General features: G+C 44.5%; 2 protein-coding genes across 6 annotated transcripts in view; one reads left to right on the top strand and one right to left on the bottom strand.

Annotated features, from left to right (window-relative positions):
• The first annotated feature begins 1,715 nt into the window (after positions 1 to 1,715).
• On the top strand, positions 1,716 to 12,010 carry UTS2B (urotensin 2B). Its single transcript, XM_005513208.3, has 5 exons — positions 1,716 to 2,078; positions 4,322 to 4,423; positions 7,333 to 7,370; positions 8,730 to 8,823; positions 10,515 to 12,010. The coding sequence occupies exons 1-5, from the start codon at positions 1,736 to 1,738 to the stop codon at positions 10,538 to 10,540; spliced, it is 603 nt and encodes a 200-aa protein (XP_005513265.2). The 5' UTR covers positions 1,716 to 1,735; the 3' UTR covers positions 10,541 to 12,010.
• A 683-nt stretch (positions 12,011 to 12,693) lies between these two features.
• OSTN (osteocrin) overlaps positions 12,694 to 15,606 on the bottom strand; it is a 102,909-nt gene continuing 99,996 nt past the window's right edge. For all 5 annotated transcript variants that reach the window (XM_021280608.2, XM_021280607.2, XM_005513209.3 and 2 more), the window contains exon 5: positions 12,694 to 15,387. The gene's annotated coding sequence lies outside the window, so the exon portion shown is untranslated. The remainder of the gene's footprint in view (positions 15,388 to 15,606) is intronic.

The raw sequence follows: 15,606 nt of genomic DNA, 5'->3' as shown, positions 1-15,606 counted from the left end.
TGCACACTATTATATCTACCTGAGTTGCTTTCACTCGCTGTCACCCAGAACTGCAGTTTCTCCACAGTGAAAGAGGAAATCCCAGGGAAAAGCTCATCTTCTTGAGAGAGGCTGCCAATAGCCCATGATGCCTCACAGCCAAGGGTAGGAAAAAACAGTATGAGATCTATAGCTTCTGCACAGACTTAGATGAGGTGGGAAAAAACATCACCTATATCAAGGCAAACGCGATTCCGCAACACATCTCAGGGCAGACTAGTAAGGAGCTGGAAAGTCCTTTAATACCAAGTAAAACCAGACCTGATCTTCACTTAAGAATATGGTTTTCAGTCAGAGCTACTATTGTCTACCCTAGACACCTGTGCAAGGTGGTGCTCATCAAGTTATGGCCTCTGCTTCCTGAGGGCTGCTCATGACTGGCCAGTTTGAAATGGGCATCTTAAGGAGACAGAGGTGGCTGGAAAAGTGTTCCCTGTAGGACATCGATGTTCTTCAGCCCAAAGAGAACTTTTTGAAGAAGGAAAGGTAAGTACTTCAGCTGGCTGATCACTGGTTCACAAGACTGATAGAAAAGACAGGTTTAGTTTATTTGTACATATTATGTCTGCAGGGAAAATTTTGGAATATTTCATCAGTAGAAAAGTATTCCGTAATGGAAGTACCACATTCATTTTCATAGGCACTTTTTGGAAAAATCTGAGCTTCTCCCACCTCAATTTTTAGTAAATAGTAAATGTTAAAAGGGATATTAAAAGGCCAATCATCATATAGCTATACAAGGTGCCCAGCAAGTTGTAGGGAGAGCTGAGGACCAGAAGCCAAAAGCCCTAACATGGAAATCTTTTAGTAAAGATGAAGTGCAAGTACTGTCAGATGAAGCTGTGTCTGGTAATTGGACATGATATAGTGTCAAAAAAGTACACGAGGTGAGTCACTAGGAGTGTATGTACAAGTCAGAGCTTGGCCAAAGCTTAGCACAGATGATTCAGTTCTGCAGAAGCAGCAGAAGTGAAGAACAAAGTTTAGTGCGGTAACTATTACATTTTCTATTGTGAAGTTGCAATAGAAAACTAGTAGCAGGTCCCTGATCAATAGTAATGGACAGGCAACGACTAGAAGCCAAATCAAGATATAGTCATGATCTGAGACAACATGGAATATGTGCAATGTGCCTCAATGCTTTGCTCTATACTAATTAAATACAGCTGTGCAGCCAGAACCAGCATCTGACCTTCCACTTCTCTCCTTTCCCAAGAAAAAACTGAAGACAGTTGTCCATCCTTGATATATTCCATATCTGCTGCCAAATCTGCACTCCCCCACTCAGACTCAATCCCAAAATAGGGTGTGATGCCTTTCCCGTTGACAAAGCCGTAAGTCACAGCGAGTGAGACACATTCAACATCCTCTGATCAGTTAAATGAAAATAACTCTCCCCTTCTGTTTTCCACCACTTCAGCACTCATTATGTGCGACATTAATTAATATAGGCACTAGGAAGTGAGATGATAAATTACAAAAACCCATTAACCTGATTCTGTCCAAACTGGTGACATACAGTAACTTGTACGTTAGACAAATCTTCTTTGCTGATGTGAGAGTCCTCATGTCTGAACTCCATTAAAGCAGCAGCCCTGAAAAAAGTATTTTTATGTATGTACCTATAGAATGTACATTGACATGCATGGACAGTACATGCCTGTGGGAACATCAGAATTCATTAGATCAGTCTGATATGAGATATATTGAACAGGTTCCATCTGACGTCTGTTACTGGGTTGTTCTGTCCACTCCCAAAGGAGTGAATCATATTGACAGGTTGAATTATATCTCAAGATATTTTTCTCCCCTCCTCCAAAGGCCATTTGCAATCACAGCACATCCACTGCCTCTTAAAAGTGAGCTCATCTGGCTCTGGGTTGCATTGAAGTCCTCCACCGTGCCTGAAGGAAGAATGCTTTTGGGTGGTGGGAACCTGGAGAAGATGTGGTCTGTCCAGCTGTCCCTTGGAGTGCTAACCGTCTTGACCATGACTGTGTATGTCCCATCTACACATGGAGAGCCTTTTCTACTACAAGGTAAGCTGGAATACAGACTACAAGACACAGGTAGGTGGTTATCTTTTTGCTTTGCTTTGCTACTTGTCATGGCCATGCAACACTTGCTTATCCATGAAAAAAAAAAGAAAAGAACCTTGAGCTATACTAAACAATCAATTAACATGGGTGTTACCTAAAGACTTGCTCATATTAGAATAAGCTAAAGCTGTTTGTCTGGTCTGCAGCCGGTTGTATGACACATTCTGATAATCAGTAAAAATACCAGATCTGGTGAAATCTGGTAAGGGTGGCTCTTTTTCTCCCAAAAGAAAATTTCCAAGGAAAAACATTAAAATATCAGAGAGTAGCAATTCCAGTATGCACCATATGAGATTTGACAGCTCATAAATGTCAGTAGTAGGGTGCTGCTGAACTTTTTTTCCACAAAACTTCTTTTTATATGTTCTTCTCCTATAATTTAAATTAATCTTAGCTTGAACTTATTTTGCAAGGAAATGTCAATCATTAATCTTCTTTCTTAAAGAGACTTGGCAGTAGGAAAGAAAAAGCTAAATATAGGCTTGAAAATAACACTGCTTTTCATATTATTTTTCTTCTTGTAGCACCTATTTATTTTTGTAATGACAACCAAAACATTCCTGAGGCCACTTTATCTAAATACTGCTTCTGTTTAGTTTTTACTAGAGTGTTTATAGGTTTTTTTTTTCTGTAGCAAATCTCCCAAATGACTAAAAGTAGCTATTTTAAAATCATAACTGTCTTTCAGACTGAGGAACGAGGTTTATAGCACTCCACGCTAACTACAAGTTTTACACAGCGTGTAGCTCTGCTAAGTCCCTTGGGTTTATTTCTATTATAGAGATGACAATCAGGACCAGCAGCTTCAGCCACAGCAGGAAGCAGGGTTGAGTCTCTCCAAATACTTGGAGCATCGTTTTGGCCAGGGCTTCTTTGCTTCTGCATATATATGTGAATTTGGCTAATGCAGCTGATTCCCACATACCGTTGAGCATCCTTGAGGCTCATCTGGTACAAAGTTTTGTCTCCTGTGTATCAAAAATAATTGTGTTCATCCCATCACAGCTATGTAGGGTTGATGGCTATACAAGATCATTTTCTCCTTTCTAACTTTCTTGAGCAGATGTCCTAAAGATACTGGAAGAAGAGAAAATAAGCCTTTCTGCATAATTTCTTCACATTTTCCATGGATTCTATAGGCATCTTCTATGGCTTTTTAGGGTCTGAGTTTGGGGCAGGGATGTTTGGACCAAAGATTTTGGAGAATGGCCATTCTCCCTGTAAAGTTTGGCTCCCATTCTGTCATTCTCAAAAATAAATGCAACATTCAAGTTTCAGATGATCCTGGAAATGTGTTCAGCAGAGCTGGGAGGGTCTCAGAGCCTTCAGGGTTCTGATAAGTCCCAGCCCATGTGTCCATTGGTTTCTGCTGAAGCTTTGACCTTCACAACCATTCATTTGAGGTCATAGCCACAACCACTAAAGCAAAACCACTGAGAAAGTTCCCTAAAGGGGCCTCATAGAGAGGCACAACTGCTTTATGACAGCAGCTTGGGGAGGTTTTTCCTGGAAAAAAAAAATTCTGTGTGGTTTACAGCTACTCTAAGAGGCTTTCTCAGGGATAAAGAGGCTCCACTTTAAACTCTTCCACACTTTGGCTCTGTTCAGGAAGAACCCTCTAATACCACTGACAATCAGATAGAGCAGCCCCAAGGCTGAATGAGCACAAGAATAGGCTGTGAGGCTGCAGGACTTTTCATTGATGGTACCTACACATCAGCCCTCAGGAGGAGCAAGTTCCCACCTCTCTTGGCCCTGGGAACATGGATGGGGTGGGGTGTGGAGGGAAGCACCTGCGATTTCGAGAAGAGAGGGTCTCGTGCGTTGCTGTCTGGGTTTGCAGAGGTACCTGATACATCCACCTTGCAGAAGAAATCAAGGTGGTGTCTCCAGCTCCCTGCAACCAGCCATGCTGATGAGGCAGCAGTAAGACAGGCCTGAAGCTAGAGCTGGCAGGGAAGGTTCCTCCATCCTGCACCCTTTCACTGAGCAGCCATCACTGTCTGGACATTTTATCTGGTGCTTATACATCTTCCTCTTCCCTGAGCTCCTTTCACTCTGACAAAGTGCTGACAAGGAGACATTTTCCTTCTACTTCTTAATTTTTGTTTTAACATTGGGGGCTGGACGGTCCATCCTTTTTGTCATTAGAAATCAAGAGAGTTGTGTTTTATGTGCTACAGAGAACCGAGTGCTTCCAGAGAGAGGAGACACAAATCATGAGGACACCCTGCTGACTCTGCTGCTTAATAAGAAGCTTGCATGGCGGAGACCAGAAAATATCGGTAAGTGAAGGGGATGGGCAATCTCAGCTTCTTGAATCTGTGTTTGCACAGGAGCCTGCTCCTCATGTTCCTCGGAAATACCGACTGCTCAGAAAGTGGAAGTAGCCGGTATGGTGCTTACACGTGATTAGTGCCAGGTGTCCTGCATCAAGGGGCTCCTGGACCTGCTTTTGCAATGTGACATAAAGCTGCTCAAAGCCATGCACCCTAGATCCTCACTTAACACTGAGCTGCCAAGGGAGCATGTATGTGTACATAACTGATAAGAAGAAGAGATGCTGCTGAGTCCCTGTGCCCCTAGTATCCCTGAGATGTTGCGTGGGCATGGGCCAGCCTTGGGAGTCACCTCTCCACCCATACCCCATACAGCCCCACAGGCTTTTCAGATACAGCTCAGTGTCTTGCTGGCATGCTAAAAACAGCAGCATATTGTGAGCGCAAAGGGCAGTGGGGTGGCATCGAGTTTTTGCAGAGAGCATAGGGCTGAGATTCCTTGGGGTCAGGTGTAGGTTGGGACAACAGAACTGGGAGCTCCTGAGCCTGAGCCCCTGATGCGGCTGTAAGAGGGTGAGACAACGGGCTTTTCCCACACAGCAGAGAGGCCAAAAACAGGCATCTGTGAACAGGCACCAAATTTATAGCCACCCACATGTTGCAACAGCCTCTAAACTCAGACCTGCTGAAGAGAAACTTGGGCTTTCCATGACACTACACACAGGGATCACAAGCTGTATGGATTACAGGGGTCAGCTATTCCCACGGCCATCGCAGGGGAGGGTTTGAGCCATGAGTGGTGGTCTTGGAGCAGGAAGCTGCTTTTCCCTGTGAAAACAGCCAAGAACAGGACCCAGCAACAATGTTGTCATGAAACTCCATTTGTCAAAATCACTCAGTGCTCTTCCCCAGCCACTTGTTAATGCAGTGAGGCAGTGGCTAAACAATCCTGAGACAAATAAATAAACACAAATAAATCAAGTCCTTATTCTAACAAAGGCATTCTTCCTGCAAAGGGGATGTATTCAAGAAATAACATATTTATGATTGGTTTATGGATTATTGCACTTATTCCTCCTAGAGGAAAGGCTGCATTTTATGCCAGACAATTGAATATAATGAATCTCTGAGCAGAGCACAGACAGAGGATTTACAGCAGGCAGTTTCTCAAGGCTTCATCCATAAATTAACTTCCTCCCCCCTGCTTGAGATAATCTATTCCAAATTTCGACCGTTGTTCATTTTCTATTCATAGCAGTCATTGGCCAAGCTTATGGTTTGCAGAAAGTCAAGCCAAAATAGGCACTTGAAACTATGAAAGAAGTAAAAATATGAATAATAATAATAATCTCTTAAGTGGCACTTTTCACTTGTAGATATGCAGGTCTGGCTGCCTCTACCTTATAGATATGTAAAGACCTGCTTAAGAGGAATCTGTCTGAGGCCATTGCAGGCAGTGCCAGGAACAGATCCCCCATCTCCTGACTCCCAGCACATCCCCATCCCCAGATTGTCTCTCAAACTGAGCCCTGATGCAATGGATTTGCTTAGAAACTGCTGCTTTTTCTGTTGGATGAATATCTGTCAGAAAATATTCAGGATTTTTCAACCAAATTGTTTCCTGCTCAAAGAAGAAACTGAGAAGGCAGTCAGCTCTTTCTTGGCACATTGCTGCTCAGCTTCAAACGTTAAAAAAAAAAAAAAGAAGAGAAAAGAGAAAAAGTCCAAGTCTGGCGATGTGTCTGTGAGCTGAAGTCTTATCTGAAATCAGAGGGAATTATGTCTTAAATCCCCTTGGAGATGCAGACCAACGCCTGCTGCCACATTAGCAGCAGACAAAGGAGACAGCTCCAGGGCTGTTTTTTGGCTTTTTCGTGGGGCTCAGCAGAGACATTCTTTAGCTCTTTCCTGGCTCTTCTGCTTTTTTTTAGTGCACTTTTCTCAAGCTGTCCTTTAAAACCAGCTAATCACTTTGCATGTCCCTTCCAGGAGAACTGCTGTAGTCTAGATACTCAGTTTTGACCGAGCTTGTCTTGTCATGGTGCTTTCCTTTGTTTCACCTATTTTATTTTTTTTTTTAAATCAACTGTTTTTACACCAGTTTGAGTCTGAAATAAGGCACCTGAGTCCTCTTCCTGCAGCTTTTCCTGTTGCTACTTCCCTTCCCAGTTCAGCTGGATGTTTTAGGTCTTGTTCATAGGCACCTAACTCTCCCCATCCCCTGGATGGGGTATCTCAGGGCAGATAATTTGCCCGTCTGTATAGTTTATTGACTAGTACAGTACTGCTCAGCCTTGAGATCTCTAAGTCTGATCTATGAAGCTGGTCCCCAGGTCCCTGTGCTCCCCCAACATTTAGAAGTGCAAAACTCATGCACTCACTGTTGTTATTTTTCCTGTTGCTCCACTCTCCCAGCCCTGATGTTTGCTGAATTATAAGTAACATAAGTTATGCTAGGCTAAATCTATGCCTTCTGACTTCTGCCCACATGGGTGATGTGAGAATAAACAAGCCTTAAAGGAGGCAATAGGAGTTCATATGAAAGAACAGTGACAGAAAAGCCAGCATTAGAGAACTGCTGTTATCAGGATGAAAATTAAACAACAGGAAAGAGGTTCACTTGTGCTGGGATCACACAGCATGTGACCTTGTTGGGCTGATTCCCCTAGAGCCTGGTGAAAGATAAAGAAGCCTCCCTCATAATGGAGAATTAGGACAAAGTCCCATAGAATTCAACAGAGAAAGTCAGCTTTCCTGTCACTGTTCCTGCTAGCATGGAGTTCCTGCTAACAGGAACTAAATGATAACTAGGTCTTTTCTTGTCAACCACTGAAGAGATTAAATAAAGAAGCTGATCTGGATTTGAGCTTTGGGAAGCAATTCAAGTACTGATGTTTCTCTCTCCTTTCTTGTAGACTGGGAGCTGGCAAAAAAATTTGAAGAGCTTGAACAGGTGAGAGGAGCAAATGCACAGACACATATATGCACATTGCTGCATGAATAGCTAAACAACTGTGCATACTGTCTCTATACCCTATTCTTCCATCTTTGTATCCTGATACTCTACATTCTGCTGCTATAATGTAAGCATATATTGCACAAAGAGAAAAGCAGAGCCTGGGCTAAATAGCTGCACAAGCTGGAAAAGACAAAAAGAGAGCAAGGTTACAGACTAGTGCAATAAAAGCAGAGGCAGCTCTTGCCTCTGTCACCAGTGAAAGGTCAGCAAAGGCCAGGCCAGGCAAAAAAATAAACACCAAAGGAAATCTCCATGGAAGAAAAAGGAGGGAGAAGAGGAGGTCATGCTGCCTCCCTAGGCACTGTGTCAGCTAGCTGTATTAGAAAACAGGTTGAAGTTAGAGGGGTAGTCACTGGACACGTCATCCAGAATGATTTACTGTTTACTACTAAGGGAGGCTCTACCAAGGGACAGAGCCCTTCTGAGCTGAGCAGTATGTGCACACACCGATAGCAAGAGGAATCCCCGTCCTACACCCAGTGCCCAGGAACAGGGAAAGGTGTCCAGCAACCCTGACATGGCCCCTGCTGTGCCCAAACCCCTGCAGGCAGTGGAAGCCCTTCTTCCCATTTCTCAGGCCAGGTCCAGCTGTTTGCGTGGATCCTGGAGGTCCTGCCAAGTTCCACCTGGCACTTTTCACTTCAGACTGAAAAACCACAGTGCAGCATGCCAGACAGGAGACTGCCAGCTCCAACCCTAGCCTCTCACTCCAGTGCTGAGCAACATTAAGCTCTGGCTTCCTGAGAGCAACACTGCCAGAGCAGAAGTCTAGATGACGACCATAGATGTTCCCAGTCTACCAGAAAAGAGTAGCTACAGATGGAGAAGAAATACTGTGGACTTTCTACATTATAATAAAGGGAAGTTAGCAACAGCTGGGGGGGAAGAGAGCAGAGAGACAGCCCAGAGCAATGCAGAAGCAATGCTCACTGCTGCAGTAGGTGAATGGCCTGGAGACCTCCTGCCCCAGCACTGACTTGGCGCTTAGTCATGCAATATCCTTCTACACAGCCTGCTTTCCACCGGGCTTAGCACCCTGGGGTGAGGGGGAAGAGCAGAGGGTGCTTACACTGCTGCCATGAAACAAGCAGCTTAACAGAGGAGAACTTGAGGAGATGTGAGTGCTCCAAAGGCAAATCCTCCTGGAATGGTCCTGCTCCAGGAGGATTGCCAGCTATGTTGCCAGCCAGGCTGTCTGTACCTCCTGCCTCTGAGCTGCCATGTGCTTGCCAGCACACTGCAGAGCTCCTCATGATGGGGCAACTGTTTACTGCTGTGTTTGTTTTGAAACAGCTGGAGAAGTTGAAGGATCAGCTCTCAACTGAGGAAGGGTCAGAGGTTGCCTATGCCCTGGAAAGTCTCTCAGCAACCCAGCCCAAAAAACGCGGTAGGTATTGGGTTAAAGCCGTGCAGCCATCCTGTCCAACTCTCATCTCCTGGGCTTCCTTTGTGCAGCAAAGACAGTGACAGTAAACATGCCCCAAATATGCTGAAAAACGGGTTGGCAGCATTTCCAGTAGTCCTGGCTCTCTCTTGTTAGTGGCTGGCTGGTTTAGCAGCTTCTGAGAAGGACTGTGTGTCCAACATGGTCTGCTGTCAGGGCAGATACCCCAGGTCTGCACACCTAGGACCTCCCTGGAGGCAGTCAGTGTTACATCCCCCTTTTCAGAGAGGAACATGGGGTTATGTGAGCAATGAGTGCCTGTCCTGGAGGAGGTGACCTCTGTATGAACACGTCTCTGCAGCGCACCCCTCACTTTGCTCTGGGCACAAAGCTATTGCTGAAGGCATAATGAGGCATGTGGACCTCATGCATTCCCTCCTGCCAAGGTCAGTGCCTGCCTACAGAGAAAAAAGGAGCATTTGTCTGTGCTATTGAAAAGCAGCTATAAAGGATGTGGAAATCAACCAAGAATGCAGGGAGCTAAGATCCAGTAGGTCCCCAAGCTTTGTCCAGTCTGTATCCATTGACTCAGGAGCATATTGCTCCAGTGCTCCTGCAAGGCTGACCCTGGCAAGCACATGGGCAATGCCATTCACTCTGGCCTTCAGTAGATTCCTCCACAAAGCAGTGGCAGCTGTAAACCAGAAGTCACTGATGACAAATCTGGCCTAAAACCAAGAGAGCTAGTTCTGCCCTTACCCCACATGCTCTGGGCACATGCAAGCTGACAACCTGCCAGACAGGCTGAAGAAAATCCCTTTGTGCAAGGCTTGCTTAAGTGCTCAGGTGATCCTTAGACAATCTGCGATTTATAAGCAACCCTGGAGGCTGTAATTAATTTGGCTAATCTAATTCATGCCCCCACCAGTCTGGAAAGTTCAAATGTAGATAAAACTGCTTCCCCCTGCCAGGTTTAAATCAGATTCTGCCAGAAATTAAAGTAGAGAATCTTGCTTTCATCTAAAGTCCTTCCAGTCTGCGAGGAACTCGTGTCTCAGCATGAGCACTGTGGATTCAATAGAAGCTTTCTCCTAAGATCCTGCTTTCAAAAACTAGGTAGAAACCTATTTTCATACTTGACAATAGGAGACCCACACAGGATTCAAAGAACAGGGCTTGCTGGTGAAACAGCTATTTTTTCCAACACCAAAATGCACATCCTTCCCTTATCCTTATTGGAAGATCCCAAAGCAATCAATGTTATTTGGAGGACAGTTAGCAGCAGTGATAGAGTGACTGGGTTTAAAAAAAAAATTGTAAGGACCAGATCCAGTCTCTCCAAGTGAGTATCTGCACACACCTCTGAGGCAGCAAAACTGCTGGCCACTAAACAGTAAAGATTCCTGATATTGCTGAAGTAGAGTAAAAGGAAAACTAAACCCTTATAAATCAAGCATCCTGGAAAAAAACTTTTAGATCCCTTATTTACATTATAAGCAGCTAAAAGAAACACCTGCTAAAAGTGCTGTGTTAAGTCAAAGCTGGTTATTGACATATGACTGGAAGACACAATGTTGGCTTCACACCCCAATTCTCTCAAGACATAGGGCTTTTGAAACCCACTCCAGGGCTAGAGTGGGAGGCTGGAAAAAGTCTCTTGGATGCTAACATCCTCCTCTTGTATCCCTTCTCAGCTTGCTTTTGGAAATACTGCATCTGAAGGCTCGCCAGAACTGAAAGATGAAGATGAGCCCTTTCCCAAACTACCTTGCTGGGTATTAATGTGTTAAGAGTTTGTTCTGTTCTCTCATCGTGCTGCTAGCTCACATGCCATCCTCCATGAACACACCGCAGCCACGTCTGACAGGGACCACGACGGGAGCTGGTAGCCCACTACCGCTATCCCCTGTGCCTTCCTTCCAGGTTTAACCTACCATGACCTTTTACTTGGAAGACACTTCCCAACTTGCCTTGCTGTCCTGTGTGCCATTCAGCCTGCTGCCACTGTACACTCTTCCCCTTCTCACCATCCTCAAAGACACCAAACACTAACTCAATTCCCCTCAGCTTGGGCCTCTGCCCACATCTACAGATGTTGCTCATGGTGGTGTCTGGGTTTTCTATTGCCTCCTACGAGCAGGTCTGTGATGACCAAACACTTGCTGTTGGGACAGGAGGGCAGACTGGGTGTAATGTGAAGGGCTCAGGGATGTCTGCCTCAGCTTGCTGAGCCAGAGCTGTTCCTCCTCGTGTCCCATCAGCGTACACAGTAGGTTTGGGGGAGGGCAAGCATGGAAGTCTGGATCCTTTGGATATCATTCCAATAAAGATTTTCTGTTGCACAGAAGCACATGCTGTTTTCTTTCTCACCTCTTGCAGAGGTCCAAGGGGCAGGACATTTCCCATGATGTAGGCTCCTTTTACCTTAATGGTTCATGTGAAGTTTACAAGAGAAAAAAGGCTCCCATTAAACAGCTAGCTGTGGCAACACAGCCCTGTTTTAATGTGCCTGAGGAAGAGGCTCTTCCTTTTAACCCCAACTGGGAATGAGAGTTGGCTCTTCCTTGGGGATGTGTGTGGGCTGCTATCCTCATAGGACTGGACCAGACCCACTGATTTCTGCCTACTCACCACAAAGAGATGTTTTGACAAGAGATTTGTGGCTTATCTGGCTGCTCAGTGCAGATGCTAGCTGGCTTTTTCTACTGCAAAATTATGTCTGCACCTGTCCAAAACGAACAGATCACAGTCCCTCAGTGGTTCCTATGCATATTCATCTTAAGTCACATTATCTACATTTATTAATACTTGCAAAAACAATGGACCATGCTCCCAAAGGTGTAAATACAGAATAAATCTTAAAGCCACTGACGTTAACTTTCAGGTTTCCAGTGGTGTAAATGAGAGCAGAATCTGGTAGCCACTGTGAGTGTGTGGACTGTTTCTGGCTAGAATTAAAGTCTCTCCAGCCATGTTGAGCCATGCTATTTAACTGTAGCTTGCATACTACATATTCTTCCAAGCTTTACCTCTCCCAAAACTGTAATTAGCATGTTACATTCATTGCCTTGGGCTCTGGCAAGATATGCACACTTACCACAGCAGTACCTTGTGTGTATTTCATTAATGGGAGATCTATTCATCTTATTACAAACCAAAGCATCTATGGAATAAAACCAGCTTGATTATATCAGTGAGGTCTAATAACATGCAAAATACAGTTTACCGTTAGTATTAATTTTTTGTTATTGCCTTGGTAGTGATTCAGATCACATTTAATATTTTCTGTTGCTTTTCTGCAAGTGAAAAGATATGTGGGAACATACTTTCACATACCCTCTCAACATCACCAAATCCAAGAAAAATTCTAGCCTATTGCCCAGAGTCTCTCTTTCTTTGAGAGCTAGCTGCTCTAGCTGAAAGGCAGATGTATTACAAGAGCTGCCCTGAGTGCCCCAAGCTAGTCTTGCGCTCAGATGCTTTCAGCTCGCAGGAAATCCCAGTGCAATGAAGGACTGGAGCAGCGGGCTCCATCTGTTACCTGTGAGCTGTAGCCATGCTTTCCCCACCTGGTGTGACAACTCATCAGCAAGTCACCAAAAGGAATACAGGGACTGTGACTATTTAACAGCTTGCTGTCATTCTAGACACAGGAATTCCCTGGAGTGCAATGCACCACTCTGCTAGCAGTGATTTTTAGGCCACATGGTGTGGTACATCCTATCTGCTAAATGTGCAGAACAGAAACTCTCCTCTTACTCAGGTGTCACCTCCACATCATGGCTGCTCACACCTTGCTCATTCTTGGGCAATCACTCTTGCTGAAGTTAATGATCCACAGGCAATAATTAAAGGGCTTTCCCTTAGATATTCTGATACAGCAGATTGATTTATTAGCATAAAATCCTCACAGGCATCTGAATGGATTTGCAAATAGGAAGCACGGGGCAAATCTAGCATGCAACAGATGCTGTAGTAAATCTTCATTTCACATTTGTTGACCTCCATGCTATGCATGCTGACTGAGGTTATCCAATAGTGCCTATGAAAACATATTGTGGTGTTCAGCCTGTCAGACATCATCATATTTTAAACAGTACCTGCCAATTTATGGATTTGAAAGAGTGCTTTTTGTGCTCTGTGGTGGATGGGGCAGAGGAACAGAAAGGTTGCTGCACTCTCCAAAGTAACCCGCACAGTGAGGTGTGAGCTAAGAGCAGGACTGAGGCTTCCAGCTCCCTGTTCCAAGCAACATGACCACAGACACCTCTGTCCTGCTTTGCCTTCACATAACCCACCAAATGGAGGACATTCCTGCACACAGCTACAGGCTTTAGAACCCTTCTTTATTTGGAAGCTCAGGCAAATACCTGCCAACTGTTAAATACTTTTCTGATCCAGCAGCGCCTTTTTGAAGCCGCTGTGTTAGCACCGGATTCCTCTGATCAGAGTCTCCCAAAATATGCTATGCAATGACTGTCCATGCAGCATTTGATAGACAGCTGTATGACCAGTCAGGTGTATATCACTTCCATAATTTGCCCATGCCACATACGTATGGCTGCCTCGCAAGCAGATTATCTGCAGACTGTCTGGATGAGCCCAGTGAAATAAGATCATTGTTTACAAAGCCGCAGAGCAGGCTCAGGATGGGTGGTGGCAGTGCACAGCAGAGAACAGGGTCTGGGCTTGTCCAGGGCTGAGTTTGCAAATTTGTTCTTAGACAAGAAATCTTGTCTCGAGTCAACCAGTCTACATGCACCCCCTGTATGCAGCTCAGAGCCCTCAGGTGCAAGTTTAGAAGCAGAAAAGGAGCAGTGGGACGAGGGGGCAAGCAGGGAGCAAAAACCCAAGATGACCACACATGGAGTTCCTATGGCTTTCGAGAGATTGGTCTGGAAAGCATCTGCAGTGCTTCACTTCACACACAAGCACTGACAGCTCACCCACCACAGGAGAAATGATCCCTTAACTCAGCAGAGAGGGCTCTGCATGTTGGGAAAGATGGGGCCACCTCTTGATGTGATTCCCCAGTTTGTGCAGCTGGTCTCAGCAGCATCGGCCTATACTGGAGATGTCAAGAAGAGCAAACTTTCTTGCAAACTTTCTGTGTCTGGGCCAGCCCTTGTCTCAGAGCATGGCTGTCAGCAAGAAGGAAAGTTGGAAAGGCCCCTGCATGGCTGAGCACTGCCCCCCTCAGACATGGACTGGATGATACCTGTGCTTCTCAGTGGGAGCCCGTCTCCCACCATGGACTGAACTGGGGCAATTGCCCCAATATCCCAATCCTTGAAACAGCTTTAACTTCAAAGACTAATTGACTTCTGATTCCTTCCCTGTAGCTGCCTGTATTTTTCCTCAGTTTTCTAAGTGATGGCAAAGTGCTTTGTGGCCCCACATAAGATCAGGAAATTAACACTTAATTCGTGTCTCCGGCCTTACACTCTGCCTAACACAGGGTGTATTGGGCAAGAATATTTTTTTTTCTTAGTCCTGCACAATCCCTTTCTCAATGGATCTTCTTTGGCATCTGAGGCATCTGAGGATGATTTATACCCAAGAATAACAATCCAAATAATTTAGCTGACATGGACCAAAGTCCAAGAAGGAGCATGTGAGGTTTAGAAAACGTCAGCTAAGAATCCAAGCATTGAGATGTCAGCAAACAGCTCTTTTCAACTATATTTTATAACCTGGAAAAAAGTGAAAAGCATGAAACAGGATTTAAGATAACCTGTTTTACCCTGGAATGAAGCAAGAGGACATGTTTACATTTTACCAGAGTGAGAACTTTTAGAGTTGGATGCCTGATTTTGCTCATCAAGAGGCTAAAATAAGGCATATTATACAGATGGCCTCGGAAGTAGATGACTTCATATTTGGATGCCATCCTATGTTATGCAGAGGAAGGAGTGAAATGTGTTCATCAGCTTAAGGAGGAAACTAGAAGTCTCACCATGTTTTAGGATCTGCCATATGAAAAAAAAAAAAACAACAACATGGTGCAGAGATAAGAGAAAGACTACTAAAAACATCAGGACAAATACTAAGATATTGTCGTGGTTCTTAATCAGACTAATGCCTGGTGAAGTCAGTAGGCATCTTCTCCCAAACAGCAGTTCAAATAAATTCTAGGTTTGTCCCATAACTGTTAAATCCTCCCTTCATCTACCAAACAAACACCCTCTTCAAAGAAATGTGCAAAGCAAACTGACTGCTTTTCATAGACTGCTGTTGGCATCTCTGGAAGTTTTATTTTCAATCCAAAAAAATCTAAGTTCTCTGCAAGTTTAAGAAATAAATGCCATGCAATTAAACTATATACATATATTCCATTCCCTCCTCTGAGTGACACTGTGCATGACTGTGACAGCATTCTGACCCGATAAACTAAATCTGTTATTATTTGGAAAAAAAACATTTGTAAAACACAATGTGAAACAGATTTTGCAGGAGGTCAATTCCTTGAGTGTTGAATCATTAGTCAATGACAAGACACGCTGTGATGCAGTTTCTCTAATTCTGTAGTGTTCCCAAGACAGCATCAGTCATTCAGAACAGAAGCACCTGTAGGAAGAAAAGCAGTAAAGATTAGATTTTCCTATGTCAGCAGTGCAAGGCGTGGACAAACACACTGCCAGCTGATCTACAGGAGGTGGAAAATGTTAGAAATACTCGTTTCTTGTAGGGGAGTACAAAGTTCTGATTTAGGGCATTCAAGCTAAACTGAAAATCACAATCCACGTTATAAGAAGCCATAATTCCCCAAGCAGCCCTTTCTAAGCC

This window comes from Columba livia, chromosome 9 (assembly GCF_036013475.1).
Source record: "Columba livia isolate bColLiv1 breed racing homer chromosome 9, bColLiv1.pat.W.v2, whole genome shotgun sequence".
NCBI classification, from domain to species: Eukaryota; Metazoa; Chordata; class Aves; order Columbiformes; family Columbidae; genus Columba; species Columba livia.
This window is presented reverse-complemented; position numbering and strand designations above follow the sequence as displayed.

Excerpts from the sequence above, each read along its gene's own strand:
- UTS2B (XM_005513208.3), top strand. The coding sequence starts at position 1,736 with ATGAGATATATTGAACAGGTTCCATCTGACGTCTGTTACTGGGTTGTT. Across the intron at positions 4,424-7,332 it reads GCGGAGACCAGAAAATATCG|ACTGGGAGCTGGCAAAAAAA; the intron begins GTAAGTGAAGGG and ends CCTTTCTTGTAG. Across the intron at positions 7,371-8,729 it reads AATTTGAAGAGCTTGAACAG|CTGGAGAAGTTGAAGGATCA; the intron begins GTGAGAGGAGCA and ends GTTTTGAAACAG.